Consider the following 23,708-nt stretch of genomic DNA (forward strand, 5'->3'; position numbering starts at 1 on the left):
CAGCCTCTTCCGTGAATTGGCAATTTGGAATTTTAGTGTTCTAATTTGTGTTATGTGATGGAATCTTTGTGGAAAACTGGAACTACCCCTGACATGAGCCCAAAGTGATGGTTTTCAATGCCACTGTGTGTCCTCGGTGTGCCCTTTGAGAAAAATTATTCCTGTGTCTGCACTGACCAATTGGTTAAGAGAGGACACACTCATGTTTTGCCCTGGTTCTGACTGGCGAATGAAACATTCGGCTGATGTAACAACTTTCGCTGTCCCCTCAGAAGGAATCATAATCCCTCCCCTACGCTGGACCAGATGGCTATAGGTCAGGCTTCAGTAGTCATGCTGGCTACACTGAAAAAAATGTTCAGTTGAATGAACTTAATTTTATTAATTTTAGCAGTTGCACGAAACAATGTATTTTTTAAGTTCATTCAACTCAATGTTTTAATGTATTTCAGATAAATTAAATATGTAGTTTTAGCTCAATTAGTTTAAGCTTTTCCAACTCAAATGTCCAACTAAAATTATGTTCAGTGAACTAAAATAAATTATGTTCCCTTAACTACTTTTAATAATTTGTTTTTGTAGATTCAGGTCAATTAAATTATTTAATTTAAACATAATAAAATTTAATTCAATCTACTTAAAAATGTTAAGAATATTGTCTTTACTTTGATTCAATAAAGCAAGCCAAATGTAATCAATTATTTTGTATTTATTACATGAAATGTATATGCATCAACATTTCCACATTAACCAGCCATTGCAGGCACACTGAATTAAATGCTCACTGCATGAACATACAATGCAGCACATAACCTTTTGAATATATAAAAAAGAAAGTATCAGTTTTCATACCAAACATGAACTTAGACCACAATGGAGGACAGTAGACACTATATTGTGATTCTGTCATGACCCAAAAATGCCACAAAAAGAGCAATAAGTAAGCATAACTAAGTATAAATAAAATTTAGCTGGATTAACACAAAAAAAAAGAGACAAAAGAAATTCTAAATTGACCAGACTGTATAGTCTCACTCAAATATAAATGAACGACAACAAGCTTCTACTTAGTTTCTTCAGTGTAATAAAAGAACAGGCTCCTTTGTTCTTTTCTTCCGGTCTCTTTTGAGCTGTTTGCAATCCTTCAATACAGGACATAATGCATCTTTAATAACAAAATTAACAATCCGGGTGTGTGGCTGTCCAACAGAAAGGGTTTTCTTTGATCTGTTCCTCTGAAATGAACATGCTCTTACTGATTTAGTTGTTTCTAAACTGAAACATATTCTGGATATGTATAAGTGTACGTTCCCTTAATGGGGGTCAACACCAAACTTTTTAAACAGATGCTAGGACTAGTTTGTTCTCATGGGCATATTTGTGTTTAACATCATGTTCAACATTTAGATGTATTGGACCTCAACATGTGTTATTTCACAACCAAATTAAAAGACAGTCCTGCAATATTTGTTGTTAACATTGAACATTATAAGAGGATCCTGTCCTCTCACATCCGAATAACAGTCCAGGAATATTTATTTTTAACATCCAACATTTAGCGATGCATTTGACTTCAGAGTGAATGTTCTCTTGACCCCCCGATCCAAAAAACATGTACTGTGCATTACATGTAGAGTGTGGCTTTAGCACTCCTACAGTCCTCCAGCAATCATTTTGTTCCGTAGTCCAAGAACTCTGGGTGACAGCGTTCCCCTTTCCATCTGCATCAGTACCTTCTGGATGAACTCGTAGTAGTATCTTAGCTCTTTTGGGTAAGTCATGTTTAGAGCATAAATGACTCCAAGCATCATTGCGCAGGCTTGAGCTTCAGATCCAATGTTGTCTAGAAGAATTTCTCCCTCAACATGAATGCCAATGTCATCAAAAAGTCTCGGCCGTCCTCCCTCCTTGTTGATGACATAAATGCCCATAGGAGATTTCTTTATGTCTTTCAGGATGTCATCTCCTCCGATGTCCTGTATATTTTGAGAAAAAGTAAACAAAAGAAAACATTTATTATGACTGGGCATAAATAAAAGGCTTTACATTTGTCAGGAAAAGTTTCTCTTTGATTGAACTATTGCGCAGTTGGCCTTATGTTACCTATATTAGGTTGTGCTTTTACCTTTTATTGTCAGTGACCCACACAAAGCATAATATAAATAGATTTATTTGTTTCCTATACACTGCTGTTTAGTTGTGGTATAGTATCTTACCCAAAAGATGGCGCTATTATCTGACTGAGGCTTTGGCACATACATGCCGTTATTACTGCCAGTGAAGCCGCCTCCCCTTATACAATTACTGCGTTAGGCTGACTTCACACCAGTGAGCAAGATCGGTAACTAAACTTGGCAAAAATGTAGTAGAAAGAGCGAAACAGCTGAACAGAAACTGCATGTTTCCTACACTGCCCTGAAACAGTGTAATTCTGTAAAACAGACTGAAATATTTTCTTTAATGTCATTGTAAGGTTATGACGAACCTTCAAAAAAAAAAACTTGAAGCATAGGAAATGGTCAAAAGTAAGGATTTTCACATACACATGCTTCCAACCTAACATAGGTGTATATACTTACTACTACGAATAATGATAACACTAAAGTTCAATGGGATGAGCCATTTTTTTTAAATTAAATTAAATTAATTTCCTTGGTTTACTTTTAGCAAACAGGTATAGCCAAGTATGCGGTCTAATCTTTATTTACTGCGAAGTTGCTGCTTTAAGTTTGTTGAACACACAAATATGATCACTTACTGTCAAGAGTTTGATTGTAAAATGCACTTCCCAAAACAATATGAAGTCCCCAAATGGTAAGCCTCAACCTTTCAGCACACAAACGTCAACTAGAGCATAGACAAGGAAACCTGCAACATGAAATGAGTAAAGTGTATGCAATGTTGAAAGAAATAAAGCACAAATTAAATCAGGTCAACACATACATTTGTTACAGCATAAATTAGCACATTCATTGTGCAATAACATCAATACAAAAAGCTGAAAACATCTGTGGCAGAAGAAGAGTACATACAAGATCTTTACTTTTTAAAAGTCTAGTTTTATATTTAGTAATGCATTTATTGATAGACTGCTGTTTTTAAACTGTGATGTGACATTTTCTGAGTTGGATCTAGGAAAATTCTCCAAGAAGGAACACTACGTTATTTTAGTATGCACACAGTAAGCTTTTTGGAGCATTTTACTGTATTATTCAAGTAAAAGTAATGAGCAAACTCTATAGATTTTGTAAGGCAAGGCAAGGCAAGGTTATTTATATAGCACATTTCAACAACAAGGCAATTCAAAGTGCTTTTTGTACCAAAGGTTAAACGTTTGTAAGCAGACAAACTAAAAATATTCTATATACTGCAAAAAGCGAAATCTAAGTAAGATTAAATATCTTAGATTTAGGTAATATTTTCTTATTTTATGTCTGATAAGATAATTCTTCTTACGAAGTAATTTTTATGTTAGAGTATTTGACTTGTTTTAAGCATTTTTCTCCTGAATTATCTCGATAAGATTTTAAAGCTTGTTACTGAGATTTTACTTCCTATTCTGAGTAATATATGCTTGAAATTAGAATATCAACAGTTACAAAGCCATTTCAACAACACTCACAAGTATAAAAATGCTATTTCAAAGTAAAAAAATCTTATTTCAAGCATGAAATAAGAAATCATGACTTTTACACATTTTTATCTCTTCATATAAAACACGGCAGCCAAATGGAATCCACTGTTTTATTTTCAATGAAACAATAGAAAATATGTATTTATAATGTACAGTTGGCACAGTAGCCTACTTTAAACTGAAATTCATATTTAAACATTTAACATGTAACATTTCAAACTAATTCAATAGTTCTCATATAGGGGTGGGCAAAATGGCAAAAATATGTCACATTTTTTTTAATAATACAATCACAATCTCGATTTTATCAAAATTCTTTTTTAGATTGATTTTTTAGACTAATTTGCAAGTGTCTAAACAGCACAACCAAACAATGTCCTCATGTAAAACATAGCCCTAAAAGAAAAAAGAAAACTCTTTTGCATCTTTATTATTGACAAGTTGCTTTAACAGTATGCCATGTGATATCTGGGGAGCATTGTGAGTTATTTTTCACTGTTGTATAATTCTATTACATCCCCAAGATGGTATTTTACTTGCACAAAGGTTTGGCTCTTGCTGCTGATTGTGTAATAAGAGGTAAAATCCACCAGCTTCTCCGCGTCCACCAACTCAGTGGCCTGTGCAAGATGTGGAACCTCAACTTGATACGCCATCACATTTTGATCAAAGTGTATTGTTTGAAAAGGTTGGTATTCCAAACAATAAAGCATAGAATCAACAAGATATATATCTTTGACCAGTCCAAATTCTGGCATATTACCATTCACAACTTTGGCAAGGATCATTGACTTTTGAATTATGTATTTATTGCCATTTATCACAAGCCATTTGACTGATACAGCATGGCTGACTTCATCATACCCTAGGAAGTCTCTCAGTTTTCCTTGTAAATACTGTAGATCTTTAACCTCAGAAACGGGTCCCATCTCCCTTTCATTTGAAAAGATTGGATGTACTGAAGGGTCAACATTTTGGCAGCTTTCATATATTTGGTTCTGATTAACCAAAGACTTGCAAACATTCTTAAAATTGAGCTTTGAAGCCCATTGTTTAAAGAGGCAATGTTTAGATTCAAACCGCATGCACATATGCCTAACCATTGGACCCAATGACTTAATCTGTGATGGCAAATGTATCAGATAATGCTGTTTAGGTGTAATATTGTGTTCTGGGAAAAGTTCCTTCCAATGCTTCATATGATTTTCAATGAGTGACTTCAATCTAGAAACAGTTGCAATGGTAAGAACAGGTGCAAACACTATCTGCACAATCTCTATTAACTCATGTATCAGATGCACATATACATTGTCTTCCAAACTCTCCAAAACAAATGGTAATATCCTTAGCAGAACAAGAATTTGCCCAGATGACTGTCTTAATTTTCCATCACTTGACATTAATGTACTCAGGGAAATTGGGGATGGCCGATCTCTAACATCCAGAGGGGAATAAGGGAAACCCAGAATAGCAGAATTCACAGAATCCAGATCTATCAGTCCTGACTGAACAAGATGATGCAACACTCTCTTGATTTCAAATGGCGCTGTACCCTCCAGAATGACATGCATAATGTCTTGTGGAGTTTGTTGTATAATGTCAAAAGCAGGGAATTCAATTAATTTGCTCCTTCGATTGATCCCATAAGTTGTTCTCAGGCTGTTGCGAAGCATGTCTGTATCTGCCTTTTCTATTTCATTAGTCTGTCTGATATGCCTTATTAGAGTCCTTTTAGTAAATGCATCCTCATTGAAGTGTGACTGCATGTCCTCAAAAGAACACTCACAGTGTCTGCATTTACTGTAGGCAAAGCCAACACCCTCCTTGAACCCTGCCAGTTCATGCTGTGCCAGAGTGTCGCCACAGACAGACACCAGGGCACCATAAATAGTTTTCTGTCCATTACTAGTTTGCATTTTAACACCGTTGTACAGTGCATCCATATCTTCTTTGATTCTGCTCAATATTACATCTACACCACATTGACGGAGGTCTACAGATCTAGCCATGGCAAGTAACCTAATAGCAGAAAGTTTAGACCGGTATTTTGGATTTATGTTTGCTATGGTGTAATACACCATCAACAGCTTATTTTTTGATGCAAAGGATCCTAGTGGATTACAGATCTCAATTTCATCTGTGTACAGAACAATCTGTAATGCATTCGGTCTCTCAGAAAATAAGGGATGTGATTTTAAAAGGGAGCCATCAACAATGTCCTGAAAAAAACCTGTCCTGCACCTCTGTGGACCCTTTTCAATCATAGAGAATATCTTCGGGTGTGATAAGAATTGCTCGAGACTTTTGACCAATGGAATGTAATGAAAGACTTTGTCTTTAATGAAAAAGTCTGTTGATGCTCCATGTTTCCTCTTGCATACAGTTTGAGAAATCAGAATTTCCTCTTCATCCAAAATGCTTAGCTGCTTCTTCATAACACTGTTCTGTCGAAATGTTGTTGCAACACTCGTGAATGGGTCAACAAAATTGTCAAATACATCCATTACTTCTTTTTGAAGGTGTCCTGATGTGTATTCCAAATGCTTCTTTAGAACCTGCTCGATCTGGCTCCTGAGGTTTGTCACCAGTGATGACTGATACTGCTGCACACCAGCAACAATGTCATTCATGCCTTTCTGAAAATTACAAAAAAACACAACACAACTTCATGATATTTGTGTGACTGTAGTGAATTGGATAACAAGGCAGGAAGATTGACCATCAAACATAACTGGTTCAACACACTCTGTGTAACTGTACATGAAAAAACTGTGGTCTGTTTGAAAGAAATACAACAAAGAAATCTTACCTGTGAGAGACGGTGCTTGGCCCGTGTATTTATAACAAAGGCAGTGGCCTGTGTTGTCAGACCCTAAAACAGTGGAAATTTTAATCAGTATCCTGATGTAACGTAATCTGACATTCAAAGTAACACGTAAAGTACAATGTTAATCACAGAAGAAATAGTCCTTATAGATAGTCACTTGATTGTTAAATCATCTTTGCTCACTACATCTAGTACATATTACCTTGAATATAACATTTTGTCTTATCATTCATAAATTAGGTGTCAAGTCACACATTACTGTACTGTACCAATACATCAATTTCAGTAGATTGTCACCAGTAGAGTAACTTACTGTTTGTACTGTGGCAGCTCTGTCCTGGTTAATGTCAATTTGCCCTTCATCTGTGTCAGCTGTACAAAGCTGGTGACTGGAGATGCTGGAATCCTGAGGAGGTTGATCAGGTTGGATGATGTGCTGTGTCACACACACAAAAAAAATTCTTCATATTTTACTTATTTTCGCAGACATATTTTATTTTCAGCCCCCGACAGTAATATGTTGTCGGGGGCTTTGAGCCCCCAGCAGGGTCACCCAAGGCAAACAGGTCCTAGGTGACGGGTCAGACCAAAAGCAGTTCATAAAACCCCTATGAAAGGAATAAGAACTAGGACCGTGACGTCGCCCGGCATGGCAGAGCCGGGGCCCCACCCTGGAGCCAGGCCTGGGGTTGGGGCCCGCAGGAGAGCGCCTGGTGGCCGGGCTCTTGCCCGTGGGGCCCGGCCGGGCTCAGCCCGAAAGGATGACGCGGGCCCGTCCTCCTGTGGACCCACCACCCACAGAGGAAGCCGTAGGGGTCGGGTGCAATGTGGATCGGGCGGCAGTCGACGGCGGGGGCCTCGGCGACCCGATCCCCGGACGCAGCTTCTGGCGTTCGGGACATGGAACGTCACCTCACTGGGGGGGAAGGAGCCTGAGCTTGTGCGGGAGGTTGAGAGGTACCGGCTAGATATAGTCGGGCTCACCTCCACGCACTGCTTGGGCTCTGGAACCCAGCTCCTCGAGAGGGGCTGGACTCTCTACTTCTCTGGAGTTGCCCGCGGTGAGAGGCGGCGGGCTGGTGTGGGCTTGCTCATAGCCCCACAGCTCAGCCGCCAGGTGTTGGAGTTCACCCCGGTGAACGAGAGGGTCGTGTCCCTGCGCCTTCGGGTAGGGGACAGGGCTCTCACTGTCGTCTCGGCCTATGGCCCGAACGGCAGTGTGGAGTACCCGGCCTTCTTGGAGTCCCTGGGAGGGGTGCTGGACAGTGCTCCGACTGGGGACTCCATTGTTCTACTGGGGGACTTCAATGCTCACGTGGGCAACGACAGTGAGATCTGGAGTGGGGTGATTGGGATGAACGGCCTCCCTGATCTGAACCAGAGCGGTGTTCTGTTATTGGACTTCTGTGCTAGCCACAGTTTGTCCATAACGAACACCATGTTCGAGCACAGGGATGTTCATAAGTGCACGTGGCACCAAGACTCCCTAGGCCGGAGGTCGATGATAGACTTTGTGGTCGTGTCATCTGACCTTCGGCCGTGTGTCTCGGACACTCGGGTGAAGAGAGGGGCTGAGCTGTCAACTGATCACCACCTGGTGGTGAGTTGGATGCGCTGGCAGGGGAGGAAGCCGGTCAGACTCGGCAGGCCCAAACGTGTAGTGAGGGTCTGCTGGGAACGTCTGGCTGAACCCTCTGTTAGCGAGGTCTTCAACTCCCACCTCCGGACGAGCTTTTCGCAGATCCCGGGGGAGGCTGGGTGCATTGAGTCCGAGTGGACCATGTTCTCCACCTCCATTGTCAAAGCAGCTGCTCGGAGCTGTGGTCGCAGGGTCTCTGGTGCCTGTCGTGGCGGCAATCCCCGAACCCGGTGGTGGACACCAGAAGTAAGGGAGGCCGTCAAGCTGAAGAAGGAGTCCTATCGGGCGCTGCTAGCGCATAGGACTCCTGAGGCAGCTGACGGGTACCGGCAGGCCAGGCGTTCCGCAGCCCGGGCGGTCGTGGAGGCAAAAACTCGGGCCTGGGAGGAGTTCGGGGAGGCCATGGAGGAGGACTTTCGGTCGGCCTCGAGGAAATTCTGGCAAACCGTCCGTCGCCTCAGGAGGGGGAAGCAGTGCTTCACCAACACTGTTTACAGTGGAGGAGGGGAGCTGCTGACCTCAACTGGGGATGTCGTCGGACGGTGGAAGGAATACTTCGAGGATCTCCTCAATCCCACCGTCACGTCTCCCACCGAGGGAGCAGAGGCTGAGTTCTCAGAGGTAGACTCGTCTATCACCCAAGCCGAAGTCACCGAGGTAGTTGGCAAGCTCCTTGGTGGCAAGGCTCCGGGGGTGGATGAGATTCGCCCTGAGTATCTTAAGTCGCTGGATGTGCAGGGGCTGTCATGGTTGACACACCTCTGTAACGTCGCGTGGAGGTCGGGGACAGTGCCTCTGGACTGGCAGACCGGGGTGGTGGTCCCTCTTTTCAAGAAGGGGGACCGGAGGGTGTGTTCCAACTACCGGGGAATCACACTCCTCAGCCTCCCTGGTAAACTCTATTCCAGGGTTCTGGAGAGGAGGGTCCGGCTGATTGTCGAACCTCGGATCCAAGAGGAACAATGCGGTTTTCGTCCTGGCCGTGGAACACTGGACCAGCTCTACACTCTCCAGCGGGTGCTCGAGGGTTCATGGGAGTTTGCCCAACCAGTCCACATGTGCTTTGTGGATCTGGAGAAGGCATTCGACCGTGTCCCTCGCGGCTCCCTGTGGGGGGTGCTCCGGGAGTATGGGGTTCGGGGCCCTTTGCTAAGGGCGGTCCGGTCCTTGTACAACCGGAGCAGGAGTTTGGTTCGCATTGCCGGCAGTAAGTCGGACCTGTTCCCGGTGCGCGTTGGCCTCCGGCAGGGCTGCCCTTTGTCACCGGTTCTGTTCATTACTTTTATGGACAGAATTTCTAGGCGCAGCCAGGGGCCGGAGGGGGTCCGGTTCGGGGACCACAGGATCTCGTCTCTGCTTTTTGCAGATGATGTGGTCTTGTTGGCTCCATCGAACCCGGACCTCCAGCGTGCACTGGGGCGGTTCGCTAACGAGTGTGAGGCGGCTGGGATGAGGATCAGCACCTCTAAATCTGAGGCCATGGTTCTCGACCAATATGTCATCATACATAACGTCCTGTTAGCTTTAGGACCCGACTGAAGGACAGCATGTGAAATTACGGTAATGTTGACAAACACATGATTAAAGAGCATATTGCAGGTTAAAGACAAAACTTAACTAATCATAGGAAAATACGTTAACAATACTGCTTTTAAAGAAATTCTGAAATTAATAACCCACAGGGTCTCCTGGAGACGTTTTAGTACGTGTTCGCACGTCTTTGCTTTTTACTTCCGCATTCGGCTGTTACATAACATAAGGGAGTCCCGCTGAATCCCCATCTGTTTAACATTGATAAACATGGATCCGAGTGTCACTCCCGTCAATAAAGAGGAAGAAAATATGTATTCCTTTACATATAATGGTCCACTGGCTTATTATTCTGAACCTGTTAGATGTGATAGAGAGCAGAAACAGGCAGGATTAGAGGAATAACGGCCTCAGGAGAGAAGCTGTGGTGTGAGGAGAGACCCGGAGCAGGCATCCTGCTGAGTGACAGGTGTCAGCTCGCCATATATGAGCTGTATTGCTGTGTTCACATCAGCATATGTAAAGTTTGTAATCACATTCAATCAATTAAAAAACTATTTGTAGAAGGTGCAAGTGCCGATCATTCACCTTTACATTGTATCTGTACAACGCATTACGGTGCCGCGCTGTGTGCGCGCGCGCGCAGAGAGAGAGAGAGAGAGAGAAAGACATAGAACCCAATTACACGGCATGTGCAAATGCAGCACTATGTCTTTATTGTTTATTCCTGATGCAGCCCAGTGCTCACGTTGTTATAGAAAATACAGTGTATGGTGTATTGTACAGTAACAGAGTAACAGAGTTGGATTTATAATAAATCGTATGACTACATATATTATCCAAAGTTACTCACTTGTTGCTGCGGCGGTCCTTGGCTCTCCTGTGGCTGTTCACCTCCTGGTCTGGTCCTTTCAATAAGATGCAGGGAGTGTCTTCTCTTTACATGATGATAGAATGAGTTGTACACTCGATATTCCTCTGTGCAAGCGTCAATACCACAGAGCAACCTGAAGTCAGGACTGCGGCTGTGCATTCGATTGATGTGGCTCAGTAAAAGTTTCAATGAAAAAGTGATGAAAATGAGGCAGATAACGCAGCGCCAAACCATTTTGAAATGTTCGAAAATGATATCCAAAGCGTAAACACGTAGAAGTTTTCCTGTAATATCTGAAAGCAAATGGGGGGGAAACTACCTGACTGAAAAGTTGGCTGTTCACATTGTCTGTCAGCATAGGGGAGTTCTCTGAATTAAGCTCCTTTTTATTATTATATATAACGTAATTTATTGGAGGGGCTGGTTGCTAAATCTTTAAATATTCTGCATGAATTTCAAATTATGACTCCATCAGTTAATACAATTATCCCTTCGTACAATATCTATAACATATACGTCACCCCCATTTTATCACATGGTACATTCCAAATGCGCCCAAAGGGGTCAGTGGCGGGCCGCGGGTCAAAGGCGGTCAGTTGTAGAGGGCTAACTGCTATATGAACTTGGACTGTTGGAAATTTGGACTGTTGGACTGTTGGAAACGGACTGGAAATGGAAGAAGATGGAAGTGTTGTTTCGGGGATGGATATGACAACCTATGCAGTATTGAAAGGTAACGTACATTTGCTTTTGACTGTCTTTGCAAGTTAAGCTAATCGTAAGGTTAGCTAACAAGTGCTAATGCTAACTGTAAAGCAGTTAGCTTGCTGACCTTGTTAATGTAAAAAAAAACTTTTAAAGTCGAATGAACGGTTGTTTCTTCGATGTTCTTTATATCGTTTTATTGGCTGAAATTGTTGGAAGAAAAAAAATGTGGGTAGTTGGCTTAATTTACCTTTGGCCTGTTTTGTTAGCTAATGTTAGCATGGTTTTTGCGGTATCTATGTGGCGATGGCGGGAGGGTGTGGAACTAGCATACCGGTTAGTGCTGGGTATGTGTGCACTCAAAATAAGCCAGTTTCATGCCAAAGGCGCAGGCCGCCAGTGGCGGCAAACCCATTCATTGTGTATGTGGTAACTGACGCAAGGGCGCACTGCTCTGCGCCTAATGGCAACTTGCCCTGAGTTCTTATGAGAAGCACTAGCTGATGTGCTAAAATCATTTGCGATTTTATTGGAAATTGCATGCTGACTTTATTCCTGCTTCAGAAGTTTCTCTGCTGCTGCCATCAGCACATTCTCACCCTTTCAAATACAGATTGTGACATTCCAACCAGGTTATACCAAAAAACGTATATTTACATATATACACAATTGTATGTGTTTTTCAGCTGCTAATGTTAGCACAGAAATGCTTTCCAGTCTCTCCAAGGAGGACTTGCGGGACCTCTTTCCAGGGCCTGAGCACTTTTTCAGGAGGAGGGCCATTTGGAGGACCATACATGGTGAAAATGAGGTGATATTAGGTTTGTACATTGTGTGAATATTCAACTATGCTGTGTTATAACATCAGTGAAACATTTCCTTTTTTGTGTTGTTGTTTCTAGTGCACTATTATTCACTTAAAGTTTATGTGAGATAAATGCTTGTCTTTTTCAGTATGAACAATTAGACCAGCCGCGCCCAGGCACCTCTGGAGCTTGTGATGCCACCTCTACTCCCACTACCCCAACCCGATCAACCCCTTCATCCTTCTCAGCCCCAGGAGACAGTGTCAGCAGAACTGTACAGCTTGTAAGTCCACAGTTTGTTGTATACACAGACACAGAGCTGGAGCAGTCAAGAACCACCTTCTTTGAAAAACAGCGTGCTGGAGAAGAAGGTGACTATACACTCTCCAAAGAGCTTCGCTGTCGCTTAATAAGGAATACAGTAACAAGCATGATTGCCATCAAGAGAGCTGCAGGGGATGACTTCCAATGTCCATGCAGCCGTGAGTTATCTGCAATGGCTAAGCGTCTAATTGAGTACTACCCAATGCTGCGGGACAGATCTGCAGCCAGTGGAGCTGAGTGGGTAGGTGGATATGCTTTATTCAGGATCACTGCTTTTATAGCTTGATTTAATTTTGATTAATGTGATTCTTACTCTCTGTTTTTTTGTCAGGAATCTGTGAAGAAGCAGCTTTTAAAAAGGGTCCAGAATGTGACGCCCACCAAAAGGAAACAGGAAGCTACTCCTTCGAGAAAGAGGCGACGGGCCATCAGCAACGAGAGCAGCAGCCTGGAGTCATCCACTGATGACAGTGGGTCCATTGCTTCAACTTTGATCTTGGAAAGATCACCACAGTCTGGAGGCAGTTCCCCAGAGGCTGAACAGGTGGATGGTAAGAGCACATATTGAGACTGTGTTTTTGTATTACAACTACTATCAGTATTGACAAGAGAGAATTCCTTTATTTATTTTAATTTATTACATTTCATATCTCTTAGAACCTCACTTTTAAACTACAAGATTTATAATAAGTGTGCTACTTCAGACATTTATTAATAAATCAGTAAACATTTACTGACAAGATTAAAATGTACTATTTAAAATGGGCTAATGTCTGTAACTCACTAACATGCTACTTCACCTGTATTTTAAATGAATATTAATTATCAAATTTATTTTTGTCATGGTAACAGCCTCAGGTTCTGGTTCTGGTGGTTCAGCTGGAAAGAGGAGAAGGAGGGAGAACACTCCTGTTGACTTGACACTTTATTCATCTGAAAGTAAGTAACTTTGAATATTTGTATGTTTCTTTAAACTGTAATGGTAGAAACACAAACCTTGATTTCATTTGTAATTTCATTTCAACAATAGGGCCTGAAACTACTGACAGCCCACAGAACCAGGCAAGACACTACAAAGTTCTGCAGGAGCTATACAAATCCAGGCCCAGACCCAACAAGAAGGATGTTGCCCAACTGTTGGACCTCGAATACCAAGCAAGACGGGCTTACATTAACTCTGATGTTATGAAGGAGCAGGACAGGCCTACCAAGCTACTTCAAGCATATCCCTGCTTCAGAGAAGTGGATCATGTAAGCAAATCAAATCATTTTCACTGATTTATATTTAATGTGAACTAGTAAGTCATTAGTTTGCACATTATAAAATGTTATCCATTTTTTCATTTTTAATATGAAGGAAGTGGATATTTGCCAGTTCTGTTTTGCACAAATTGTTTCATAATTCATAAAGCAGGTTAGTCCATAATTTCCACTTCCATATAGGTCTAGAAACAGTTTACTTGCTAGATTTTGACTGGAATGTAGATTTTAAAAGATATTTTTCTATCTGTCCTCCTGTGGTAGATAATGGATGAACTGCAGCGGATCCTCGATCAAGGAAACTCTCAATTCTTACCCGAACTGAAGAACCGCTGGGGGACCTTTTGTGAGAAGATCCAGTTTTATGGAGTTTTCAAAAAAGTCATGAGACCTCCACTGGCAGATAAAGGTAATCACACACTTGATAGAGAATCCATAGGCTGGCCACAGTAGTGCTGCTTGTACTACTCAGTGTCAGACATCCACCAAGTGTTCACTATTACATAACTTGTCAGCCATCCTCACCACTCCCACCATGTGCTTTATTAATTTTATCACATACAGCTCACTGCTCCTTGCTGTCTCTCCCAACCACACTCACTAATGTTTCTTGACACGTTGCTCTTTCTTTGTTTCCATGTTGTTGTTTTTTGAACAAGTGATTTCAGTAAATACAATTACACTGTTTTGTTTTTCACAGTTAAGCAGACCATTGCCACAATGAAAGCTTTGCCAGACATCTTCCCATCACCTGTTGCTCCACCCAAGAAGTTAGGGCATGCAAGTGAGGCTATGCTTCACATCCTCAAGGTAAGAAATTCATACATGTATGGCAGTTTTTCATGTACTTTACAGTATACAGTTTTTCATATATTTTACTACTTGGCTCTAGTGTCTAAACAGTGATTTGTTATTGGGATTATATTTCTATTTGTGTTTCAGTCTGCAGAAGACGCCAACACCTTTCTTCAGACTAGACCTCTCTCCAGCCCTGTGGTGATTGTCTGCGAGACCAACTGCATTCTGGCCATTGGAACCATGCCTGTGCTGATCTTCCCAAAGGAGGACATCTCTGACAGTGTGATGTACATCATGGCATGCTATTACACCTTTCACCTCACATACCCAAAGTGCCTAGCCACACTCCTCTCTGTACTCCAGACTGAAGTCCTCATGGATGCCATTCATGACAGAGACATGACTTCTTCATACAAAAAAGGTATGGCTGAGTGGAGGAAGTTCATCACTGAGTAGGCTTGTACATTGATCTCCACTTCCAGTAGATGTTGGATCATCTGGTTTGTTTAGTACGGCACTTTCCTCTGTCAAATGTTTATTGTTATACATTTTACAGTACTGTTTGCATAGCCATGAACAGCCATATCTTTGCTGTTATTAATTGTTTTATTGGCTGAAACTGTTCAAAGGAACACATTGTGAGTAATTATGATGATTTGTTCTGTTCAAGTGCACCTTAAATAAAGAGGTAAAAAGAAATTATATTCATGTCTTCATTTAAGTAAGTGACATTTCCTGTTCTAGTACTGTCAGGATCACTGATGATTAAGCATTAATATTATTTATGAATTCCACAGCTTTTGGCTCATTTCAAGAAAATGATCCTACATATTGAGAAAAATATTCTTAAATAAAAAGCAAAAATGCACTTGTTATTAGTAAAAATTCACTAATTTAAGGTATTTCTGGGTTCATTCGGGTTAGATATATTTACTTGTTTTTTAGAATCTTGACGAGCCTAATTTTCTTGTTCTGTTGGCAGATAATTTTGCTTATTTTAAGTAATATTCCCCTAATTTTTGTATTTTTTTTCTTGTTTTTGAAAGCTGACTTTTTGCAGTGTACATGTAGAAGGCTACTTAAAATATGTACAGTACTTCAGTACTTAATTATTTTACCCTCTCAGCCAGGAAAAGCAAAATAGTAAGTTAATGTGAGCTTGATGAGCTGACATAACATGTGAAGGCTGTCGCCAAACGGGTCCGTTTATAACGTGATTTATAGTGTTAGCGTTACTAGCCTGTTGTGATGCTCTCATAACGTTGCGGGGGATTACCCCCCCTCCCCTCCTCACCCCCGTAATACAACCTGACTTAACTTGCTCCGGTTTATCATTTGTGCCCATTTCATTTAGGTTGAGGTAGTCGCGTGTCGAAGCTTCCAAACAGGAGGACAGGTCCAGACAAACTTCCAGACAGGATCATGACAGTGCACGTTAATGTTCTCTACCAAAATAAAAGCGCCGAGACATTACGAGCTAACTTTATGAATACCCCATCGAAATGCAACAGAAACGCAATGTTCGCACATTTCTAACAAATATTACACATACGTTTTTGCTGAAAGTAATTTATTTATTTTTTCTCTTTTCAGATAGTAAATGGCTACATCCTGTATGTGCGTTTATTCTAAATGGCCACATGATATCGTTGAATTAACTATTTGTGAGGGAGCAAATCAACCTCATTGTCACGCCCTCCACCTCTGCCAGTGGTTAGTGGCAGTTCTCTTCCTCTTTCTCTTGTCTCTCTCTTTGCTCTTAGGAGGGCGTGCACTCGGCTGGTGGTGTGTTGACAATCAGGTGTGGCTAATTACTGATCAGCAGATGAGACGCAGCTGAGCAGAGTTAGTGGCTGCAGCAGTCTGCATTTAAGGAGCCTCCAGCCTGCTGTCCAGTGCCGGACCGTGTTCAGTCACATTGGATCCCCTGCAGCCACGGAGCTCGACTTCACTTACAGCACGGAGCTACTCTGCTTACACCCCTGATTTGGCACGACGGATCATCGGCAGTTCGGACACCACCAGCCTTGCTTCCCCCTCCTTGAGTATACCTCAGCTAGTGTTAGTTTTTAGTCCGTCAACTCGACTCGTGTTTTGAGTCCGTGGCTTTGCCTCTGCTTTGTGGGTAGCTTAGTTTAACTCGTGTTAGCACGACGCTTTAATTTATCTCCGGCTGTTAGTCGCTCTTTTGTTTTCAGCAGTTAGCCTGTTTTTTCCTCGCCTGTTGTTTAGGGTTGAGCGTCCTCTGTTGTGGAGTTTATTTTGTGTTTATAAATAAATTTATTATTTTGTACTTGGTTCTACGTGTTCTCTGTTCTGCGCTTGAGCCTCAACACCCTCCGTAACAGTACGGTCCGGCCAAGATGAGCTCAGCAGACAGAGACTCCGGGTCGGACACAGCCCGTGAGAGTAGCGCTATTCAACACGCATTGTCGAATCAAGGTACGCTTTTAGGTCAGCATGACACCGATATTCGCAGACTAATTGAACATAATGCTACACTTAATAACCAGGTCACACTGTTAACCACGCAGTGCAATCAGTTATCTGCACAGGTAGCACAACTGACCAATGCACTAGCTCAGTTAGCTCGGGCAGTTTGTTGGGTAATGTTCCGGTTAATGCGTCATCTCGTGAACCTAAAGCGTCGTTACCTGAACGTTATAGTGGAGATTTAGGTACCTGCAAGGCGTTTCTAACCCAGGTGTCGTTAGTCTTTACACTTCAGCCACAGTCCTACTCTTCCGATAGTGCTAAAATCGCCTTTTTAATCGGGTTATTGTCTGGAGAGGCTAGGGAGTGGGGAACCTCGGTCTGGGAGCAACAAGATCCCATCTGCAACTCCTACCCGTCCTTCATCACAGAAATGAAGCGAGTGTTTGATCATCCAGTGAAGGGACGGGAAGCTAGCCACAGGTTAGCAGGCCTAAAACAAGGAGGACGGAGTGTTGCTGCCTACGCTGTGGAGTTCCGGACCTTAGCCGCAGGAAGTGGTTGGAATGATAAAGCCCTCCAAAGCATGTTCTACATTGGACTCTCCGACGAATTAAAGGACAAACTGGCCACGTTGGAGGAGAGCTCCAGCTTTAATCAGTTTGTGACCCTGGCGATCGACATCGATAACCGGATACGAGAGAGACGCCGTGAACGAGGGTCACGAGCCGAAACCAATCCAGCAGTCTTCTCCCCTCGTATGTTCCAGGCCTCGTCGCACTCTCTACCGGCCGACTCTGAACCCATGCAGCTGGGACGAGCATCGTTATCGGCACAGGAAAGACAGCACCGCCGGGAGACTAATGCTTGTCTTTACTGCGGGAAGAGCGGACATGTCCTGGCCACCTGCACCCAGCGGCTGGGAAAAGAACGGGCTCATCCGTAAGCGGGGAGGTACGGTTGAGCCAAGTCACATATTCTGCTCCTTCCCCACAACGTCTCCAGGTAACCGCATCTATTTGTCAACAATCCTGCACATCTGAGATTCTGGCCTTGATTGATTCCGGGGCTGAGGAGAACCTTATGGACCATCAGACCGCTCTTCGGTTGAAGATTCCTCTGGAACGCCTGGAGAGACCTTTCAAGGTTCGAGCCCTTAATGACCTCCCCTTCTCTGAAATTTCTCTGAAAACCAGTCCTGTTTCTCTCCTGCTGGCCGGAAATCACTGTGAAACCATTTCATTTTTTGTGATTGAGCATTCCTGCCCTCCGTTGGTTTTGGGATTTCCTTGGCTCCAGTGTCACAACCCCCACATTGACTGGAAGAGAAAAAGAATCATCTCCTGGGATCCTGCCTGCCACGCTTCCTGTCTCCAGTCAGCTCTAACCCCTGCCACGCCATCTGCAACCGCTGTTTTACCTACCATCAAATTGGATTTGGTTCCCCGTGAGTACCACGACTTGGCACCAGTGTTTAGCAAAGAGGATGCTCTCTCACTCCCCCCTCATCGACCATATGACTGTGCCATCAATCTCATTCCTGGGTCCACAATGCCCACCAGCCGCTTGTATAACCTGTCTAAGCCAGAACACACAGCTATGGAGGAGTACATCCGGACCTCCCTCGCTGCTGGGATCATTCGTCCATCATCTTCTCCAGTGGGGGCAGGTTTCTTTTTCGTGGCCAAGAAGGACAAGACTCTTCGCCCCTGCATTGACTTCCGGGGTCTTAATGACATCACGGTGAAGAATTCTTATCCTCTGCCGCTCATTAACTCCGCCTTCACTCCCCTTCACGGTGCATCCATCTTCACCAAACTGGACCTGCGCAACGCCTACCACCTCATACGCATCCGACAAGGGGACGAATGGAAGACGGCGTTTAACACCCCCCTGGGTCACTTCGAGTATCTGATGATGCCATTCGGGCTCACCAATGCACCCGCTGTTTTCCAGAACCTCATAAATGACGTTCTCAGAGACATGATTGGGCGGTTCGTCTTTGTCTACCTCGATGACATCCTCATCTACTCACGGAATGCAGTGGAACATACCCGTCATGTGCATCAGGTGCTGGAACGCCTTTTGAAGAATCGCCTCTTCGTTAAAGCGGAGAAATGCGAGTTCCATGCTGCTACTGTGGGATTCCTGGGCTACATCATCTCTGCTGGGGAGGTGAGCATGGATCCCCAGAAGGTATCTGCTGTACATGACTGGCCAGTGCCTGTGAACCGCAAGCAGCTCCAACGGTTCCTCGGGTTTGCTAACTTCTACAGACGCTTCATCAGGAACTACAGCAAGGTTGCGGCACCCTTGACATCACTCACCTCCATCAAACTAGTTTTCCAGTGGACCCCTGAAGCTGATCGTGCCTTCCAGGACCTCAAGCGGAGGTTTGTGTCTGCTCCTATCCTGGTCCAGCCCGACCCTGCCCTACAGTTCATCGTTGAGGTTGATGCCTCTGATTCTGGCGTAGGAGCTGTCCTCTCCCAGCGTTCCACCTCCGACCAGAAGATACATCCGTGTGCCTTCTTTTCTCGACGTCTGTCACCAGCAGAGAGGAATTATGATGTCGGAAACCGGGAGTTATTGGCAGTTAAACTTGCTTTGGAAGAGTGGCGACATTGGTTGGAGGGCACGGAGAAGCCGTTTATTGTTTGGACCGACCATCGCAACCTGGAATATGTTCGCTCAGCCAGGAGACTCAACGCTCGCCAAGCTCGGTGGACATTATTCTTTGGTCGATTCAACTTCGCCCTCACTTACCGTCCTGGGTCCCGCAATGTCAAGCCTGACGCGCTCTCTCGTCAGTTTTCAGTCCAGGAGGACTCAGGTGAACTGGAGCCCATTCTTCCCAGGGACCGTGTTGTGGCTGCCGTGACTTGGGACATTGAGGCCAAAGTCATCCGGGCCCTGCAGCAACATCCTGCTCCAGGTAACGTGCCCCCAAATCATCTGTTTGTTCATGACTCTGTCCGTCCTCAGGTGTTGTCATGGGGCCATGCCTCCAAGGTTTTCTGTCACCCTGGGGTGGCACGCACGGTGGAGGTTATCCGTCAGAGGTTTTGGTGGCCATCGTTGGAGAAAGACACTAGGGAGTTTGTGGCTGCGTGTACCATCTGCGCCAGGAACAAGAACTCTTCTCAGCCCAGTTCCGGACTCCTGCAACCCCTGCCGGTACCTCATCGCCCTTGGTCACACATTGCTGTGGATTTTGTCACCGGACTTCCAAAATCTCAGGGTAAAACCACTATACTCACCATTGTGGACCGGTTTTCCAAGGCTGCACACTTTGTGGCATTAACCAAACTGCCCTCTGCTCATGAAACGTCGGAATTATTAACTAATCGTGTGTTTCGTCTCCACGGCATCCCTACGGACATCGTTTCGGACCGTGGACCACAGTTCACTTCGGCAGTCTGGAAGGGGTTTTGCACAGCCTTGGGGGCCACCGTCAGTCTCTCGTCTGGGTTTCATCCGCAATCAAATGGTCAGACTGAACGGACTAACCAGTCGTTAGAAACATTCCTCCGGTGCATGACGGCGGAGAACCAGACCACCTGGAGTAGCCTGCTTCCTTGGGTTGAGTATGCGCACAATTCTCTACCTAACTCATCTTCGGGATTATCTCCTTTCCAGTGCTCCCTGGGATACCAACCACCCATGTTCCCAGCCCAGGAGCGGGAGATCAACATTCCTTCACTCAATTCCTTCATGAAGAGGTGTGAACGGATTTGGAGGCGGGCCAGGGCATCTTTATCGAAAGCCTCTCTGAGGATGAAGAGACAGGCAGATCGTCGTCGGATTCCCGCCCCTGCCTACATCCCAGGTCAGAAGGTCTGGCTCAAGGCCAAGGATTTGCCCTTAAGGGTGGAGTCAAGGAAATTGGCACCACGGTTTGTCGGACCTTTCGAAGTAGATCGGATCATCAATCCCAGTGCGGTGCGTTTGAAGCTACCAGCGACCATGAGAATTCACCCTACCTTTCACGTCTCGCAGCTAAGACCTGTGAAGGAGAGTAACCTAGCCCCCCCGGTCCGTCCCCCACCTCCACCTAGGATGGTGGATAACGGGCCTGTTTACACCGTCCGTCGCATTCTGGATGCTCGGCGCCGTGGGCGGGGATTCCAGTATCTGGTGGACTGGGAGGGTTATGGCCCAGAGGAGAGGATGTGGGTTCCAAGACGCCACATCGTCGATGCTACACTCATCCGGGATTTCAATCGGGAGAATCCTGGTCGCTGCGCACGTGCTCCAGGAGGTGCACGTAGAGGGGGGGGTACTGTCACGCCCTCCACCTCTGCCAGTGGTTAGTGGCAGTTCTCTTCCTCTTTCTCTTGTCTCTCTCTTTGCTCTTAGGAGGGCGTGCACTCGGCTGGTGGTGTGTTGACAATCAGGTGTGGCTAATTACTGATCAGCAGATGAGACGCAGCTGAGCAGAGTTAGTGGCTGCAGCAGTCTGCATTTAAGGAGCCTCCAGCCTGCTGTCCAGTGCCGGACCGTGTTCAGTCACATTGGATCCCCTGCAGCCACGGAGCTCGACTTCACTTACAGCACGGAGCTACTCTGCTTACACCCCTGATTTGGCACGACGGATCATCGGCAGTTCGGACACCACCAGCCTTGCTTCCCCCTCCTTGAGTATACCTCAGCTAGTGTTAGTTTTTAGTCCGTCAACTCGACTCGTGTTTTGAGTCCGTGGCTTTGCCTCTGCTTTGTGGGTAGCTTAGTTTAACTCGTGTTAGCACGACGCTTTAATTTATCTCCGGCTGTTAGTCGCTCTTTTGTTTTCAGCAGTTAGCCTGTTTTTTCCTCGCCTGTTGTTTAGGGTTGAGCGTCCCTCTGTTGTGGAGTTTATTTTGTGTTTATAAATAAATTTATTATTTTGTACTTGGTTCTACATGTTCTCTGTTCTGCGCTTGAGCCTCAACACCCTCCGTAACACTCATAAAAGGAATTACTTAATAAAGTTTTGTTTCTAGAAATACCAAAGTGGACGGCATAATTTTAATATCGCTAAACAGTAAGGAGTAACTCAATAACCGGGCAGGCTTAAAATTCAAACTAGTGGGAAACATAATTGCTAAGCCTATAATCTTATTTAGCTGCGTAAATGAAAAACAATTAAAATAAGACAAACGCCAACCTTTAGTGAGCCATTAATTTGATACTGACATTAAACTAATGGAGTTTTTTGACCTATGTTAGTTTAGAGAAGAGTTGCTAACATGCGGCCGTGTACAGCCAAAGCTAGCTGCTATAACCTTGACAATGTTAATATAAATAATAATTGTGTTTAGGAATTACTTTTTACAGACACTTTTTTAAATTAGAGATATAACCATAAGCAACAATAATTATAAACTGCTTACTTACCGAGAAATGAGAAAACTCTGGTGCTGAAAATTAAATTCCTCGTGGTGGAGAAAGTCCCTGCCAGAAGATAGTAAAATGGCGGTATTTTCTTGCACATGCGCAGACAGGGTAGTATGCAGGCCTTTTGATTGTACACAATATTTTTAGGTTACCTGTACACAATTAAAATCAACTCATTTGAAACAGGGACAGTACATTTTGAATGTATTAAAAAAAGATAAGTAGGATTTAATTAGATGATTAAATTGATTAAAACAAGCAAGATAAACTTATGAAAGAAATACTAGGGGTCAAAATCAGTTTTTTCAGTGTACTTGTCAGTGGTCGGCGAACCCTACATGCGTGCCACACGACTATAGGTCATGGAAGCCACGTCAGGTTAATAACCTAGACTGACGCATGATCAGGTAAAGCCTGGTTCACATGGCAGGATAATTACGCCGATTTTGGCCCCGATTCTCCCCTTCCGATAATCTTAAGGACGCCCCGATCATCATAAAATAATCTTATAAGATCATCCTGCCGTGTGTGGTGTGTTCAGACTGCTCACGTCTGGTCGGAAGAATGTCGGGACCGCTCCGATCTCAAATTGGGGATATTCAACAAATCAGATATTCAAATCAGTTGGATTGTTTCTTTGCACTTTTCATTGTATAATTGCTGCACATTTCATTGTTAATAAATAATTGTTTATTCTCAATCAAGTCTCCCCTTGAAATGGAGCTCAGTAGAGTCCAGGCCCAGGCTGAAACCCACTCCCCATCACAGCTCCCATTCCTCTTCACCACCACCAGTGTCTAGACTCCATAGGGGGCATCCTATCCTGCGTTGGCCTAATTACCCCTCAAATTTTCACACATTTCATTGTTGATAAATAATTGTTCATTCTCAATTAGGTCTCTCCTGAATGAAGTATTTTAAAGTCGATGTTCAAATTTCAAAGCAATGTATTCCTTTTATGGTGTGGGTCCCAGGTGACAGGAGGATGTTAGTTGATCGATGTCAGAGTGCTTGGGGGTTTCAGTGCTTGCTCAACTTCCATATTTTGGTCAGTATCAGGATTTGAAGCGGTGACTCTCCGATTCCCAACCCAAGAGCCTATGGATTGAGCTGAAAGTGCCGTCCCCATGTAAGTATATAACCATTTCAAATTACTGTACTGTTAAAGCTATTTTCTTTGGCCAATGTACCTCTCCTTTAATGCTCTAAACTTTCAACACTGTACTGACTGTGTACTGGGTGTTCTAATTTTGCAACATTTCAAGGACACTTTGTTTATCAGAAACTAACACACGAGCATCACGCCACTTCTGCTAAAACTTCTGCTGACTCAGCACACAAACATTTTCCAAGGACTCACCTTACTATATAATCTTGTGACTTCTGACATTCGTGGTCTACTCTCTGCTTTCGCTAACTGACCTGCGAGTCAGTGAGGTCGACCCCCAGCTGGGACAACACTCTCGGTATCTGTATTGTATTTCCTTGTTGTATTAAACCTT

At 43.9% G+C, this 23,708-nt stretch overlaps 1 protein-coding gene and 2 long non-coding RNA genes across 4 annotated transcripts; 1 reads left to right on the plus strand and 2 right to left on the minus strand.

Moving 5' to 3' along the window:
• Window positions 1–975: 975 nt before the first annotated feature.
• On the minus strand, window positions 976–22,507 carry LOC306840062. Its single transcript, XR_013781287.1, has 3 exons — window positions 22,207–22,507; window positions 2,759–2,868; window positions 976–1,976 (listed from the first exon to the last, which is right to left on the minus strand). It is a non-coding gene; the product is annotated as an uncharacterized lncRNA (long non-coding RNA).
• On the minus strand, window positions 4,080–10,573 carry LOC306840257. Its single transcript, XR_013781303.1, has 4 exons — window positions 10,484–10,573; window positions 6,775–6,897; window positions 6,444–6,506; window positions 4,080–6,270 (listed from the first exon to the last, which is right to left on the minus strand). It is a non-coding gene; the product is annotated as an uncharacterized lncRNA (long non-coding RNA).
• On the plus strand, window positions 11,034–15,217 carry LOC306840256 (uncharacterized protein). 2 transcript variants are annotated; one of them, XM_079369416.1, is made up of 9 exons: window positions 11,034–11,237; window positions 11,927–12,020; window positions 12,164–12,580; window positions 12,671–12,890; window positions 13,192–13,278; window positions 13,370–13,590; window positions 13,864–14,008; window positions 14,300–14,409; window positions 14,542–15,217. In XM_079369416.1, exons 1-9 carry the CDS (start codon window positions 11,122–11,124, stop codon window positions 14,851–14,853), a joined length of 1,722 nt encoding a protein of 573 aa, XP_079225542.1. In that variant the 5' UTR covers window positions 11,034–11,121; the 3' UTR covers window positions 14,854–15,217. The 2 variants fall into 2 exon arrangements, with proteins under 2 accessions (XP_079225542.1, XP_079225543.1); XM_079369417.1 differs by having other exon boundaries at window positions 11,153–11,237; window positions 11,896–12,020; window positions 14,542–15,215.
• Window positions 22,508–23,708: the final 1,201 nt, after the last annotated feature.

This window comes from Symphodus melops (genome assembly GCF_947650265.1).
Source record: "Symphodus melops genome assembly, chromosome: 19".
In the NCBI taxonomy this organism is placed as follows: domain Eukaryota; kingdom Metazoa; phylum Chordata; class Actinopteri; order Labriformes; family Labridae; genus Symphodus; species Symphodus melops.